General features: G+C 43.6%; 1 protein-coding gene across 7 annotated transcripts in view; it reads left to right on the top strand.

Moving 5' to 3' along the window:
- LOC104052219 (uncharacterized) overlaps window positions 1-17,421 on the top strand; it is a 22,834-nt gene extending 5,413 nt beyond the window's left edge. For 4 of the 7 annotated variants that reach the window (XM_064468415.1, XM_064468417.1, XM_064468416.1 and 1 more), the window contains one exon: window positions 14,977-17,421. In XM_064468415.1, the coding sequence (XP_064324485.1) occupies window positions 14,977-16,332 (1,356 nt within the window). In that variant the 3' untranslated portion in view covers window positions 16,333-17,421. Of the gene's footprint in view, window positions 1-4,326; window positions 6,483-14,976 lie in introns of those variants that run through there. The other 3 variants (XM_064468420.1, XM_064468419.1, XM_064468421.1) reach the window with 1 other exon arrangement.

Here is a 17,421-nt window from a genome sequence, read left to right as displayed (position 1 = left end):
TTATATCAGGTTTCTCTGATTTTCTCTGCCTTCTTCAGTCACTTTCTTGTTCTCTTGGATGGGAATACTGGACCCATAAACTACTCTACTTTTACAACTTAATTAAAGCTTCTGTCCTCTGTCCTTCTTACATGCCTCTTGATCTTCAGATCTTCTCCCATCTCTGTGAAGAATTCTGTTGATTTCTTCCAAGAGAACACTGACAGCTAATTCCTACCTCCAAAGCGGGGAGAGAGAAAAAAAAAGGTAAATAAAAGCAATTGTGGATAAAGCCCAAGAACTAGAATTTGAACCGACTGTTTTTCCATGTTGTTGTTGGCTTCTTTTTCTTTTGTGTTGGTTTTTTCCTCCTGAAGTTTTCTGTAAGCATTTTTCAATCCCACTTCCCAATTAACGCTCTTGAAAAAAAATCACTCTAAAATATTCTTTCTCTTAGTTTTCTAATAGGCAGTGTGTTAGTGATTGTAAATGGTTTTGATTCCAAAAATAGGAATAACAATATCCAAAAATAGGAATAACAGTAAGTATTTTAAGAACTTTGGTGCAAGCTGATAACTGATGATGCAGCCCTACTTTTATATATATATAGACAAAGAGGGCGCGTTGCCTCAGAAGGGCGTGGCGCGTCAGAAGGGTGTGGCACAGCAGATTACGTGTCAGTTTGCATGGGCATGGCGTGTGGGCAAGGCACAGTCCCCTTCCTGGCTCTAAAGGGTAACTCTCCTAGTGGTCATCGCTCCCCCAGGAGAGGCCTAGCCATGGTTTCCACTCACCCAAAAGCCATTGCCAGAAGGAAGGTGGCGACCCAGGCACAGCCCCCACACAAACACACAGCTGCCCAGGCCTCCGGCTGCAGGGAGGGCAGCAGCAACAGCAGCTGCTTGCGGCGCAACCAGGTGGATGATCTGCTCAGCCTGGTGGCAGAGCTGAGGCAGGGAGTGGAAACGTTAAGGAGTATTAGGGAGTGTGAGAGGGAGACAAACTGTTGGAGCCACAGCCTACCATCCCTGGGGCCAAGGCAGTGGATGGAGGCTCCACAAGAAGCAGAGGGTCCCCTACCCTCATACCACCAAGCAGAAGGAGGGAACCTAAGCGACAGGGGGAAACGGAGACAGGTCCCTGCTCGGGGCGGCAGGCGAATCCCCTCCCGGCCTCCCTCGCCTTCCCAGCTGCCCTTACACAACAGATACGGGCTCTGGAACTTGAGGGCCAGGCAAATGGATGGAGGTGAAGATCCATCCAGGGGGTTGCCTAGGGAGAGTCGGTCAGCCCCACGCATCATGACTGCCTCTGTCAGGAAGAAAAGGAGGGTAATTGTTGTAGGCAGTTCCCTTCTGAGGGGAACTGGGAGCCCAGTATGCTGACCAGACCCATCCCGCCAGGAAGTCTGCTGCCTCCCTGGGCCTAGGTTAGAGATGTTACTAGGAAGCCCCCTGGTCTGGTACGGCTTCTGACTACTACCCGCTATTGGTTGTGCAGGTTGGCAGTGATGAGGTTGTGGAGAGAAGTCCAAGAGCGATCAAAAGGGACTTTGGGACACTGGGTTGAAGCATGAGGAGCACAGGTAGTGTTTTCCTCAATCCTGTCAGTGGCCAGGAAGAATACGGAAAGAAAAAGGAAAACAAACCTCATTAACACGTAGCTCAGAGGCTGGTGCCATCGGTGGAATTTTGGAGTTTTTGATCACAGGGAGGTTTACACTGCACCGGGCCTGCTGGCAGCAGATGGAGTTCAGCTGTCTCAAAGGGGGAAAAGGATTCTTGCACATGACTTGAAGGGACTCATTGAGAGGGCTTTAAACTAGGTTTGAAGGGGGAAAGGGGTATAGCCAGGCCCACTAGAGAGGAGCCTAGGGGTGGCATGCCAAGATTGGGGGTGAAATCAATAGCCCAGCTCAAGTGCATCTACACTAATGCATGCAGTATGGGCAACAAACAGGGGGAGCTGGAAGCCATTGTGCAGCAGCATAGCTATGACAGTCACCATCACAGAGACATGGTGGGATGACTCTTATGACTGGAGTGCTGCAATGGATGGCTATAAGCTTTCAGAAGGGATAGGCAATGAAGGAGAGGTAGTGGGGTGGCTCTATATGTGAGTGTTTCGATTGTGTAGAGCTTAGCAATTGTGATGCTAAGGTTGAGTGCTTATGGGTAAAGATGAAGGGGAAGGCCAACAAGGCAGATATCCTGCTAGGGGTCTGTTATAGACCACCCAACCACGATGAAGAGGTAGATGAAGTGTTCTACAAGAGTCTGGCAGAAGGCTCACAATCGGTTGCCCTTGTTCTCATGGGGGACTTTAATTTGCCATGTGCCTGCTGGAAATAAAACACAGCAGAGAAGAAACAGTCTAAGAGGTTCCTGGAGTGCATGGAAGCCTACCAGAGGAGGTGCCTCGCTTGACCTGCTGTTCACAGAGAAAGACTGGTGGGGGATGTGGCAGTTGGAGGCCTTCTTGGGCTTAGCGACCATGATATGATTGAGTTCTCAATTCTTGGTGAAGTAAGAAGGCGGGGTCAGCAAAACCACTAATGTGGACTTCAGGAGGGCAGACTTTGGCTTGTTCAGGGCACTGCTTGGGAGAGTCCCTTGGGAGGACTCCTGAAGGGCAAAGGGGTCCAGGAAGGCTGGGCTTTCTTCAAGAAGGAAGTCTTGAGGCGCAGGAGCAGGCCGTCCCCAAGTGCTGCAAGATGAACCGGTGGGGAAGATGACCGGCCTGGCTGAACAGGGAGCTTCTGCTGGCACTCAGGAAAAAAAGGAGAGTTTACCCCTTTTGGAAGAAGGGGCAGGCAACTCAAGAAGAGTAAAGGGATCTTGTTAGGTCTTTCAGAGAGAAAATTAGGCAAGCAAAAGCCCAGCTAGAACTCAGCCTGGCCACTGTTGTAAGGAATAACAAAAATGTTTTTATAAATACATTAGCAACAAAAAGAGAACCAAGGAGAATCTCCGTCCTCTATTGGACTCAGAGGGGAACATCACCACTGAGGATCAGGAGAAGGCTGAGGTACTAAATGCCAATACTTGCATGAAAGGGGAAGATGTACAGCTTACATGCTAATTTGCAGACAGCAACACAAGATTTTAACTTCAGAAAATGGGTCATTATACATCGTTCAAAATGATTGCTTATATTTTTTTGAGGCAGAAAAAAAAAAAAAGAAAAAGCACAGATGAGAAACATCTTGGATTGGCATATTACACCCAGGCAGCAATCCTTTCATTGTGTTCTTCAAACCTAGTACTCTGAAGTCAGAATAGAGCTGTAGCTAAAGTGGCAATTTTGTGCATAATTAGAAAGCAGTTGTTACTCAGCTGAGATTGAGTGTATACTAAAGAGGACAGAACACCTACAAATGGTACAGGCAATGGTTAATTGTTTTGAAGTGTTGTTGTGGTGTGCCACATTATATCACACCCTCATGGCACCTCATAGAATAAAGGTTTGGTTTCATTTGTTTTTCATTTGCTTTCCATCTGCTTGACAGTTTGTAAATGTGTAAATATTGAGCTGTGATTGTATACTGAAAATTTTTACTTTGTAGTCTAATTTGGTAACATCTCAAAGAATGTGAAGGTTCCATGGCAAGATTAAAAAGCTCAGTAGTGCATGTGGTCCCAATGAAGGGTCACAATAATCACACAAAGTCCTACTGAAATCAACTGCTGGCTTAGAACTGCCGGCTTAGATGCCAGAGACTTGGCACCTTTAGTTGCAAAAGCAATTTACATTTAAGGTAATCTCAGCCACCTGAACAAGTGAAAAGGTCATTCTTTTCAAACCTCTTTTCCTAGATAACGTTGAATGCCATAGGATCCTACTAGGCTCTGAAAATATCTCTGTGACTTGGAATCAGGACACAAAGACTGTGACAGGATTACCCCTACCCAATACAAAGGAATGCAGTTAGAATCTGTGTTCAGAGCACCTTTTTTTTAGGAAGCAGGAAAAGGATAACTCTATAGTTTCACAAGCTACTTAGAATACCAAAAGACAAAGAATGTGGGTTTGCACTAACATAAAATTTCTTCCAGGCCTCAAAGTGATTCAAATTACACTATATTACCATTACTGCATACCAAAACAGCGCAAACGGTTGACCTGAGCCCAACTGTAGAGTAAAATATAATAAAGTTCAGAGTGAAGAGTTTTAAGCTAATTTCTCCATTTCCTCCAAACCTGTATGAAAAGTCAGGTCCTCATACTAAAGTTTGAAGTATCAAAATAGTAACTATTGAGTTTCAGAGAATACAGTTCAATACAAAGCATTACTTCTTTTTGGCAAATCACTGAAAGTGTGCTTTTTTGTGTGTTTTTTTGTTTTAGAGAAAGTGAATAGAAGACAGAGTGTAAAGGTCTCTTAAGTTTCAAACTGTGAAATTCAGCAATGATACACTGTGGAAAAAAAAATAGTTGTGCTGTTGTTACCAGTATTCTTATATTTGCAACCATTTTCCTCTACTCCTGGAAAGATCCTCAGCTACAGAACAACATAACTAGAAAACCCTTCCCCCAGGCAACAACTGACAGTCCAGCAGCTCAGCTCTGTAGGGGAGAACCTGCTCAAAATGTAATAACGCCATTAAAAGATAACAGAACTTTTATTATATCCCCATACTTTGATGACAGAGAAAGCAAAGCCACTCGTGTGATTGGGATTGTTCACCATGAAGATGTAAAACAACTATACTGCTGGTTCTGCTGTCAGCCTGATGGAAAGATATATGTATCCAAAGCCAAAACTGATGTTCACTCAGATAGATTTGGATTCCCGTACGGTGCAGCAGATATTGTTTGTTTGGAACCTGAAAGCTGCGATCCGACACACGTATCAATTCATCAGTCTCCACACGGAAACATTGACCAGCTGCCAAGGTTTGAAATTAAAAACCGCAAGGCTGAGGCTTTTTCTGTTGACTTCACTGTATGCATCTCTGCCATGTTTGGAAATTACAACAACGTCTTGCAGTTTATACAGAGTATGGAAATGTACAAGATTCTTGGGGTACAGAAAGTGATGATCTATAAGAACAACTGCAGCTATCTGATGGAGAAAGTCTTGAAATTTTATATGGAAGAGGGAACTGTAGAGATAATTCCTTGGCCGATAGACTCACACTTCAAGGTTTCTTCTAAATGGCACTTTTCGATGGATGCAAAAGACATTGGCTACTATGGACAAATCACAGCTCTAAATGACTGTGTATACCGTAACATGCGGAGGAGCAAGTTTGTGGTTCTTAATGATGCTGATGAAATAATTCTTCCCCTTAAGCATCCAGACTGGAAAACAATGATGAGCAGCCTTCAGGAGCAAAACCCAGGCACTGGTGTTTTCCTCTTTGAGAACCATATCTTCCCTGAAACCATATCTACTGATGTGTTCAACATTTCAGCCTGGAATACTGTGCCGGGTGTTAACATATTACAGCATGTTCACAGGGAGCCTGACAGGAAAGAGGTTTTCAATCCCAGGAAAATGATAATTGATCCACGAAAGGTCATTCAGACTTCAGTCCACTCTGTCCTACGTGCCTATGGGACCAGTGTGAATGTTCCCATGGATGTTGCCCTCATTTATCACTGTCGGATGCCCCTTCAAGGAAACCTTCCTAGAGAATCCCTTATCAGGGATACAACGCTTTGGAGATATAACTCATCATTAATCATGAATGTTAACAAGGTGCTATCTCAAACCGTAGTGTAAGCTCAAAAGTGAAACCTCAGTTATAAGGAGGGAAAGTGGAGAGCTACCCGTGTGGTGGAGAGGCAGAGGATATAATTTAAAGGTCGTATTAGAATCACTTCCACATGAAGTTTACAACTTACAGAGACTTAGGAGAACGGCCCTTTTATGTACTGTACAAAGATAAATGCACTTGATTTGTGAACTGAATCAATGTATCCAGGGAAGAGATTTTCAAAATTGAAAAATTTATTTCATCCAAGAAGTGTGCTTGAGGCCTTAGTCCATTGTTTTCTAGAGATATTTGCACATGGTTGGGAAGAGCCTGATTTTGTTGTTATATGTCCTTGCAGGAAATTGCTGTGACATTCCTCTGATCAGGGGTACATCCCTTTGGAAATCTGTTCCACATCTTTAACTCTGAAAGTTAACTGTGTTGGGTATGCTACAACTTTAAGCACAATAATGAAATTTAAAGGTGTTGCAATAGGCATTTAATGCTATGTTCTCCACAGCGATAAATGCACTGTACATTTAGGATCATCTGCTACTTACAGGAACAAAGGTCTACAATTTACAGCGTTCACCACCAGAAAAAAACATGCCACCATAGAACTCATAGGAATGGCAACATGCTCTTTTGTTGTAGGACTGATTCACCTAATGGTTGCCATCTAAGAAGTGAAAGTACTACTGTGAATGACTGGATTTTGTCATTATGTAATTATAAAATCAGTTTAATTTTTTAGAATTTATTTGCATTTTGAAAATATAATGGCTTACTTGTGTTTCTCCATTTAATAAGTTAGACTTGTGTAACTGGCACTTAAAGTCGGGGCCGAGTCCTGAGACCCCCGCCAGCAAGGTACGGCCAGGGGCGCAGCACCACCGCGGTCTCTTTGGCGCTTGCGTTTCCCAGCCGCCGCGATGTCCTGTGCGGGAGGGTCTCCCGGGGCGCGGCGCGGCGGCGAACGCCGCTCCCCAGCCGCCGGGCGCGGGTCAGGCAGGCCCTGCTCCCCAGGAGGCTCAGCCGGCCCGCACGGCCCCGCCGCACGGCCCCGCCGCACGGCCCCGCCGCACGGCCCCGCCGCACGGCCCCGCCGCACGGCCCCGCCGCACGGCCCCGCCGCACGGCCCCGCCGCACGGCCCCGCCGCACGGCCCCGCCGCACGGCCCCGCCGCACGGCCCCGCCGCACGGCCCCGCCGCACGGCCCCGCCAGCGTCCCGCGGCCGGCCGCCGCGTCGCCCCACGGGGCGGGGCCTCCTCGACAGCTGCCCCGCGGAGCCCGCCACGCCGGCGGCCGCAGGTCGCCTGGGGCGGCCAGAGGCGCGGGCGGTGCGGCGGGTAACGCCGCGGAGCGGCCGGTCCCGGGGAGCGCTGCTCGCCGCGGGCTTCCCGCCGCGCCGCGCCGCCACCCCGCTGTTGGCCGGACAGCCTCCCGGGGCCGCGCTCTGGCGGGGCCGCTGCCCGCTGGCCCTCGCGGACAGCCTGTACCGGCACGAGGCGGGCCCGCGCGCCGAGACTTCAGCGCCGGGCGGGCGCTGCGTGGGCGGGACCCCTTCCGGACGCAGGGCCTGGGCGCGACCCGCAGTGTCTCCCCGCGCCGCTCCCGCTCCAGCGCGCAGCTGCCGACAGCTTTCCGGGCGGCAGGTGACAGGACCGAGCGTCCCCGCCTCTTCCCCGGCCGCAGCCGGCACGGGGCCAGCCTTGCGGCTGCTGGCGTCGGCGCCGCAGAGGGAGCCGGGGAGGGGGCGCCCGGACTCCGGTAGCGCCCGCCCAGCGCCGCGCCGCTTTGGCAGTCATGCCTGCACGGGGCTGCGGCGGCGGAAGCGGCGCTGCCCTCCCTCCCCCAGCGCCGGGGCAGGCGAGCCCACGGGCCGGGGGGCGGAGGGCGGAGGGCGGAGGGCGCGCTCTTGCCGCCTTATGCGTCTCGTCACACCGCTGGGACCGAGGCGGGCGTCGGGCTGCGGCTCCTGCCCAGGGCCCTGTAACTGGCATCACTTGCAGAAGGGGCTCGGCGGGCTCGGGAGCTTATTTGCGCTCGAGAAATAGCAAATAAGATGGTGGAGAGCTGTATCATTATTTTTCGATACTGGTGCTAACCGCTTAACGGTAAGTTAAAGGTATATATTAATTGTACAACCCAGTTTTTTGAAGTCTTCATCTGGAGCCTGGAGTCTGGTCTTAGATTTAAGAAATGCCTGACTCCTTGAAAGAGTGGTTTCAGCGTGTGTTGTGGGCTAACCCTGGTAGGCAGCTCAGCCCCACACAACTGATCGCTCGCTGACCCCCAGCAGTAGGATGGGGAAGAGAATCGGAAGAGCAACAGCGATAAAATTCGTGTGCTGAGATAGAGACAATTTAAGATGTAAAGCAAAAGCCATGCACACAAGCAAAGTAAAATACAGAATTCATTCACTACTTCCCATCAGCAGGCAGGTTTTTAGCCATTTCCAGGAAAGCAGGGCTCAATCATGTGTGACGCTGACTTGGGAAGACATGCTATAATGCTGCATGTCTCCCCCTTCCTCCTTCTTCCCCCACATTTTATTGTTGATCACGGTGTCATATGGTGTGGGATATCCCTTTGGTCAGCTGGGGTCAGCTGTCCTGGCTGTGTCTCCTGCAAACTTCTTGTGCTGCCCTACTTCTGCGATGGGGATGGGGGGAGCAGCATGAGAAACCGAGAAGGCCTTGGTGCTATGTAAGGACTGTTCAACCATAGCTAAAATATCAGTGTGTTTTAAACACTGTTTTCGTCACAAATCCAAAACACAGCACCTTACTAGCTACTGGGAAGAAAATTAACTCTGTCCCAGCTAAAACACGTACAGTGTGAAAGACAAAAAGTTGAAATTACAGTCTTCTAAATGTTGTCATGCAATTTTTATTTTGCCTGATATTTTTGTTTTCAAAGGACACAAAGTCTAATTGTTTACAGTAGGAGAGATTTGGCTTAGGGATGTAGAGCAGATTATAGCAGAAGTCTGAGAATGTGCAGGTAAATGTGTGGGTTGTCAGTTCTAATGGCACAAATTAAGTATATGGCAACACTAAATTGGTCTGGCTTACCTTCTTTGTTTGGCCAGGTTAATTTTTTTTGGAGCATGTTGCGTTAATAGTAGGAGTCTGAGGAGTGGCTAGGGGGAGACTCTACTGTTGACTCACGAGGTTCAGACAGGACCCCCTTGCTTTCTAAACTCCTTCTCAGAGAGGAGTCTAGGTGCAGCTAAGTCCAGTCTTAGTCTCAGACTTGGTCAACGGTTTGTTTTCTAAGGATTGTAGATGTAACCACCCATCAGAGTATTTGTTTTTAGTAACTAATTTGGCAGCTGCCCAGGCCAGTCACATTCAATGGGAGCAATCATGGCTAGATTAATGTATAGTACAATTTATTAAAGCAACAGATACACAGGTTCTTTGGATTACTTGTAGAATTGATAGTTACAAGACATTACAATTGAATAGAATTGATAGTTACAAGACACACACAAATACTAGGAAAATTAGTAACACTGCTAGGCTACACGTGCGTTAAGCAAATATGAAGCAACTCTAATGCACTGGAGATTTAAAGTGAAGCTATAGAGAGGTTTCTAAGTTTTCCCAGGGAAACACTTGGTATAGCCAAGTGCTCAAATCTTACCCAAAGCCATCCCAATGTGGGGGGAGAGAGGCTCAGTCCATTGACTGGTCCCAGGAGTCAGAGTGATATGCAATAGGATCTTCCCCAACACCCCTTTTCTCTTAACCTCTTTTATCCTATTTTTTACCTTTCAGGTGGAGCTTGAGTGACTCTAGTCATACATACCTTCATAATGATTGGTGTAAAATTCCCTTGCTTTGCCTAGTGAGGGGTGGTTGCGCCTTAGGGGCAGGTAGCTTTCAGGATGGAGGTGTGTTTTAGTATTATAATGATAAAAAGGACAGCATTTTGTCAAAAGCATGACAGACTGTTGGCTTAGGGTAGCAAATGTGCAGCATACCAGCTCCATGGTACCGCGAGTTCCCATTTATCCCAGAGCCTGGCCAAGTGTGCAGTGTCCCAGCTCCATGGTCACAGAGCCTGGCCACGGTGTCTCCACACCGCCCCACCCTCCAGACAAGTCCTCTTAGAGTCAGTACCCCAAGTTTTCCTGGCATTGCTGACATCTAAGGTTACAAGCCTAGGGGACTTCCATGGAGTGGATTTATCACCTGTCAGCCGCACCCTGCCCTGCAAGCTTCTTCCATGCTGTACCTTTTCTAAAAACAGAAGTTTAATTTCTAAGTCACCCCCCAGCGATTATTCCACAGAGCAATCTTTTACGAATAGTGGGATAATACTGCCCTCAGATAAATCCTTCAAACAATGTGCTTCTGACTTTGGGTTGTATAAGAGAGGAAGGGCACTGGTGTTTCAGAGAGTCCTTCTGAAAAAGATAAGCTGTCAAAAGATTAGCAACAGGCACTCTATGTAAAGATGGTAAATGATTGTTAGTCCTTGGAATTTTTATTTTTATTTAAGCACCAGTGGTTTGTGTTGTTACTTTTGCCTAAAACCATAAAGCAGAGGATAGAAAATAACTTTTTCCACAAATAATAAATCACTAAGGCTATTTATTAGTGGTTGCTTTTTAGCTAGACCCTGGGTAAACCAAGGATTAGGCTGTTTATTGTTCCTATACTACTGAATTTAATACTGCATATTAACAACCAAAACTTTGCAATCACCTCTTGTCAATTGCCCCCTATCCGCACCTTAGATCGGGAGATAAAGTAATAAGCTGAGGGTTATCAAAAATTAAACTCAGTATAGACATTGTGAGGATACTGAAATAAGCATAAAATGTCTTCAGCTGTCTCAATGCAAAGAGAAGAAATTGCAAAGGAAGGCCACGATGTGGAGGATATAAATAATGACCTAGGAATGGCTCTTGAACTAAATTAGTACTTCGTTACACCTTTTAGTAAGGACAGTGCTAATTGTGGGGGGGGGGGGGGGTTAAAGAAAGATGATGGAAAAGAAGGTCTGAAAATAGAAGTGCTACAGCAAAGTTAAAAACAACATTCCAGTTGGAAGGTGATAATTTCCATTCCAAAAGTCTTAGAAGACAGACAAACTACTGAAGGACTTATAACGGGTGTTAAATAAATGTGTCATGAGCATAGTGGTACAATGTGGCAAAAGAAAGAATGAGTGGTTCCTTGGTTTAAGAAGGGAAAAAAAAGATTATTTAAGTATACACAAATTTTTAGGTGCAATCTTGGTCACATGCAAGATTTTAAAGTAGATTGTAGAAGGAGCATCACAAAAGAAATAAGTAGAAATATGATAATTTGAGCAACCTGATATAGTGAAAGATGCCTCTCCCCACAGCAAATGGGGTTGGACTAGATGATCTTGAAAGGTCCTGTCCAACCCAAACCATTCAATGAATCTATGATTCTAACTGGGACAAGAGCTCTTTATTATGACCTTGCTGCAGAAGAAAACATATTGTGTAACTGCACTTGGCTGAAAGACTGGGTAGATTTATTAATCTTCAGCTGATGACAAGCTCAGATGTGTCTGTGCAGTGTGATGCGTCTGCAAAAAATATAATCCTAGCATATGTTAAGAAAGAAAATTTCCAGCAATGACGAGGGCTTATCACTGTCATGTACAAATGGACAAGGAACAGAGATTTCTGGCCTCCTGTGCTAGAGATTAATTGAAACTGGGCCAACTGTACAGAAGCAACTGGTCAAGGAATAGTGTTTCTTATGAGATGATATTGGAATAGCCTGTGTTGTTTAATGAAAAAATAGTAAATATGAAGACTAGGAGGTGATATGTCTGCAGTCCATAAATACAATAGGGAGGAAGAAAGACTCTTTACTGTTAAGGGGAATACTGAAAAAGAACAAACTGGTGCAAAGCAGCCATTGAAACCATTAGCTAAGTCTAGTATTAAAGCAGATCTGCATAATTTGTATCATGTTCTGCTTGAATAGTAGTTGGAATTAGAAGGCACAAAACTGGAATTAATTTTTATTATTGTTATTATAAAATAAACTCTCTTAAATATGCTGGAAGCGTATTTTTGAAGTTAAAATTTGTCAAGTACTCTCTGTAGTGACAAAATATAATGTTCTTAATTCATATGACTATGTATTTTCTAACTACATATTTGTGCTGTTAATTTCAGGGGATCAAAATTCATGAGTCGCATGTTAGGAAAATAATTTCACTCCTCAAATAATTACATATTTCTTTTCTTTAAGATTCTGTGTTCTGGTGTGTCTTGACTTCTATTTTCGCTTATTTCTCTGCTTCTAGAACCTGCTGTTGTTTCAGATCTCTCTCACAGTTCCTTATCAGAAACTGTATTTACATATTTTAATTAGGCCTATAGTATGTTACTAAAAAAAGATTGCCCAAGAAATACAGATATATTTTTCTAGTTCTCTTTAAGTATGTGTGTGAACTGCAGATATATCAACATGCAGAGTTAATTTCCAGAAGGAAACTTAAGTATCTTTAAAAAAAATCACCCGAGCCCCTAGGTTTGATTTGCTTCAACACCTCCACACTCAAGTTTGTAATTTAAATTAAGTTCTTGGGAGGCAACTGTATGCTTTGCTCAAGAGAAGGAGAACTTGTTTTTCTTGCAGGTGTGGCTGCTGTTACTTTAAAGAACACCAACCATCTGAAATAAAATGTGTCAGCGCCTTGGGTATCGTACCAGCATTTTTTTCCATGGTATTGAACGATTCTTGCAATTTAGCTTTAAAATAATTAAGTTTTTATTTGGTAAGAATAAATTTGTAGATTATATCTTAGCAAAAAAATAAATGGAGGACTGAACAGAACTTCACTCAGCTATCTGCTTCAAAAGGTACTTTTTCCTTTCCGACGTTCACTGTTCGAAACACAGTTGAAAAGATGTCTTTTTTTAATTGTTTGTTATTTATAGCTAGCAAAAGCAGAAGAAATAACAGGTAATAAATTATGGTATATTTAATGTTGATGTTTTGATATTTCTTTAGTTAAAAACTATACTGGAAGACAGAACAGTATTTTAAGTCATAGACAAGACCGAGGAAAAATTGTTAAATGTGACCTACTTTATGTTGTAAGAATGCTAAAATATGTAACAACCTGGGAATAAGAATGCCCAGGGGAAACATTTTGTCTGACTTCAGAATGTTTAATAAAAAGACTTGTAAAATTTGAGTTGTTCTGAGTCACAGATCTCCAGCAGAAAGCTGTATGACAGTAGCAGGCTCCTACCATGTATTTGCAGTTCTGCTCTAAGTTTTAGGAACTTCTGGGGGGCATTTCAGAGACAGAAGAGTCTGTACTGCCTGCTGCTGCTGTTCTGCTTTGTGCCTAGTGTGAAGTGGTGAGATTTCTGGTGCCCTATGACTGTTCTGGTCTGTAAAGCAATTTCTTGGTAGGTAGGCAAGGCTGCTATAAATCATAGCAACCTTGGCACATGGGGCATTTTAAGGGCTATGTTGTGACCCTAGAAGCTAGATTTTACTGGCTAGAAAATACTGCGTTTAAGACAAAAACCAGACGGTAGGGGAAATTCTCAAGGCAAGCAGTGAAGTTGCCAGTGAATGTAGGCGTTTCCAAAGTTATGAAGCTGCTGAGTGTGATACCTGGATCAAAACTATGGATTTAACTTCTTTCTAGTTACGTACCTTTCTTACTTTTCTTTGAAGATGCTAATTTTCTGTTCTATCACAGAACAGTATCAAGAAGGGGCTCTCAAAATAGCTTTACACTATGTGTAAAATGCAAGAGAAAAGTATGAAATATTAGGTTTAATTATTATTTTATAATAGACTGAGTAATATGCTTTGGAAAAAGTATTGTTAGATATTTAGCATGTGCAAACGCTCTGAAGATACTTAGATTACTAAGTACTTAAGCAAGTGATTTTAAGAGTCTTGAGAAGTAAATGAAAGGACAAGAAATATGAGGATCTTCCAATATCTGCTACGCTTATGACATTGCTACGTTTTAGCTATAAAATATATACCTGGGCATCTGGGTCTTTTAATGGTATGATTTTTTTTTCTCATCACCTGGCTTTATGCAGCAATGCCGTGCCTATTAGAAACATTTTCATTATCTTGTGCAATAGAGTCAGTTTACTCCATCTTGACATTTTACCCCACCCTTCTTGCTTGGCAGTCAGGGGTGTTCTCTTCTGGCAGTGCAGTTTTTCTGGTCTAACATGAATTTGATTAATCTGGGGCGCTCTTCCAAGAATCTCTGTGGTACAAGCAGGCCTCTGAAGAGAGTTGCTGTCACCTTACTGTTTATGTTTATACCTGGATGCCCAAAGGTGAATTTGTAGAGAAAACTTTAATCTGAGCTGCACTTGCAGAAATTACTGCTTGAGAGTGCCTTGAGCTCCCTGTCAGGCATTAACACTTGCTAGCACATGAGTGCTGCTAAAGACTTTGGCCCTGCAGGTACTCAGGGATCCTTATCTGTTCCTGGAGCAGCAAGAGTTCAAGACCTGAACCCCAAACCATGCCAGGATTAATGCAGTCTGAGGAGGCACAGACTTCTAGCAAGTATAATATGAGGCAACCTTCCCTGCAAGCCCTGCCTTATACAGTGCTAAGCAGGGTAGAGATGGTAACTGAGAATAAGTTTTATAGACCCACAGATTTCACCTGTCTTCTGCTGAATGCTATTAATTGACCTTCCTCTGTATGTATTGCCTCATCTGTGGTGAGCTGCAAGTTAGGGAATTTATTCATTAAAGATTGTATCTGGACCATCATGTGCAATCCCCAGCTGCCATGTTTTTGTGTAAACCTGATCAATTCTGTATACATTTGATTTATATATCTGCCCCAAACTTGTCTGTGGGAAGTCCAGTTGAGGGTTTGTGTATAATTTACATACACACTGTGTGTGTGTGTGTGTGGAAGCTTTTGTTTTGCTTAAAAAATTACTGCCTAATTGTTTAATTGGATGTTCTAAAATTTGGATTATTGGAAATAATGAGTAATGGCTCCTTGTTCTCCTGTATATGGACCTCTATCAAATTCTCTCACAGAACCCTCCATGTACAGAAACTCTTGCACACATCTGGCGTACAGAGGCATCCAGTCTCACATACAATATCACCCATTCCGTTACAGGTGTGTTCTGTGATTGATTTTTCATAAAAACACAGTAGCTGGGTCTCTGATTATGTCAGTGCGGAGCAATAGGGATTTGGCCTCCATCTTGTTTGTGAAATTCTTGAGCAATGATCATGAGTCATTATCTCATACTACATATTTTCTTTTCTGCAGATGCGGCAGCATAAAGTGCAAGGACAAAGAAATTTGCATCCACATTTAGATACATTCAAAATGTTGTGTGGTGGGAAAAAATCTTACTTTGCTGCTGCTGTGTGCATTATTACTCTAACTTCAATGGTCACACTTTCTTATCTTAGGTTACAGAGACTATCTCACCTGCCAAAAATAATTCAAGAAGGTAGCAGATGTAGAGGGAAAATTACCAATAGCACAATAACGCCATTAAAAGATAACAGAACTTTTATTATATCCCCATACTTTGATGACAGAGAAAGCAAAGCCACTCGTGTGATTGGGATTGTTCACCATGAAGATGTAAAACAACTATACTGCTGGTTCTGCTGTCAGCCTGATGGAAAGATATATGTATCCAAAGCCAAAACTGATGTTCACTCAGATAGATTTGGATTCCCGTACGGTGCAGCAGATATTGTTTGTTTGGAACCTGAAAGCTGCGATCCGACACACGTATCAATTCATCAGTCTCCACACGGAAACATTGACCAGCTGCCAAGGTTTGAAATTAAAAACCGCAAGGCTGAGGCTTTTTCTGTTGACTTCACTGTATGCATCTCTGCCATGTTTGGAAATTACAACAACGTCTTGCAGTTTATACAGAGTATGGAAATGTACAAGATTCTTGGGGTACAGAAAGTGATGATCTATAAGAACAACTGCAGCTATCTGATGGAGAAAGTCTTGAAATTTTATATGGAAGAGGGAACTGTAGAGATAATTCCTTGGCCGATAGACTCACACTTCAAGGTTTCTTCTAAATGGCACTTTTCGATGGATGCAAAAGACATTGGCTACTATGGACAAATCACAGCTCTAAATGACTGTGTATACCGTAACATGCGGAGGAGCAAGTTTGTGGTTCTTAATGATGCTGATGAAATAATTCTTCCCCTTAAGCATCCAGACTGGAAAACAATGATGAGCAGCCTTCAGGAGCAAAACCCAGGCACTGGTGTTTTCCTCTTTGAGAACCATATCTTCCCTGAAACCATATCTACTGATGTGTTCAACATTTCAGCCTGGAATACTGTGCCGGGTGTTAACATATTACAGCATGTTCACAGGGAGCCTGACAGGAAAGAGGTAATCAATCCCAGGAAAATGATAATTGATCCACGAAAGGTCATTCAGACTTCAGTCCACTCTGTCCTACGTGCCTATGGGACCAGTGTGAATGTTCCCATGGATGTTGCCCTCATTTATCACTGTCGGGTGCCCCTTCAAGGAAGCCTTCCTAGAGAATCCCTCACCAGGGATACAACGCTTTGGAGATATAACTCATCATTAATCATGAATGTTAACAAGGTGCTATCTCAAACCGTAGTGTAAGCTCAAAAGTGAAACCTCAGTTATAAGGAGGGAAAGTGGAGAGCTACCCGTGTGGTGGAGAGGCAGAGGATATAATTTAAAGGTCGTATTAGAATCACTTCCACATGAAGTTTACAACTTACAGAGACTTAGGAGAACGGCCCTTTTATGTACTGTACAAAGATAAATGCACTTGATTTGTGAACTGAATCAACGTAAGAGACCACAGTGACCATGTGCTGGTTAAGAACTGGGTTCCTCTGGTAAAGTCTCTACTGTAACTTTTTAAGATGTGAGTGCTGAGGCATAGTGAGAAGACAGGTCTTTTACATACATATAACTATGAAAGTGCATTATTTAAGGCCTATGAAGTCACCATGCAGAAATTAGAAAGTTAATTTACTGATTTCCAGCTCTTTTTCTTTCCCCATCTTCATATATGTTTCAGTTAGTGCAGTGAACCTGTAAACTACCTGAAGAAGGAATTAATTCATTTTTGGTTATTTGTAAATCTGAAGTTCTCCGTGGATTAAAAAAATACAGCTATTTTTAGTGGTGCATGGTAAACGATGGCTTGGGACAGCATCTCCCAGATGAAGAGCTACATTGGTGTTAACACTGTAACTCATTATAGTCACAGAGGCAGGATAAGAAAACACACCAGCTGCAGCACTGGAACTGTCTCTTGTTAGAGGTATTTCTTCTTAAGGGAAATGGGACTTTTTAGCACAGCCATGAGTAATTTAATGATACCAAGGATCAATACAGGTGGTGTTACTCCTTCTGGAAAATGTAAAATGAGTTTGTTTTCAAGTAAAAAAACAGAATCACTATTTCTCAATTGATTCAAGTAATGCAAATGGCTATCAACAGTTTTCAACCTATGTACAAAAACTACAACTACAGCCATTATTATTAGAGGTAACGTTGCTTAATTCTTGTCGTTTGTATGTCACTGAGTACAAAATTTGAATGTATCAAGTTAAAAGGCAAACAAATACACTGTGAAAATAATTAAGCAAAATCTACCAATTTCAATTGTAAAAAAATGAACCTCTTATATTCTTGGACATCATGTTTATTAAAGTGGTGATGTATTTTAACACCAAA

The sequence above is a fragment of the Phalacrocorax carbo genome, chromosome 18, assembly GCF_963921805.1.
Source record: "Phalacrocorax carbo chromosome 18, bPhaCar2.1, whole genome shotgun sequence".
Taxonomy (NCBI): domain Eukaryota; kingdom Metazoa; phylum Chordata; class Aves; order Suliformes; family Phalacrocoracidae; genus Phalacrocorax; species Phalacrocorax carbo.
The sequence above is the reverse complement of the archived record's forward strand: the minus strand, read 5'-3'. Positions and strand labels throughout refer to the sequence as shown.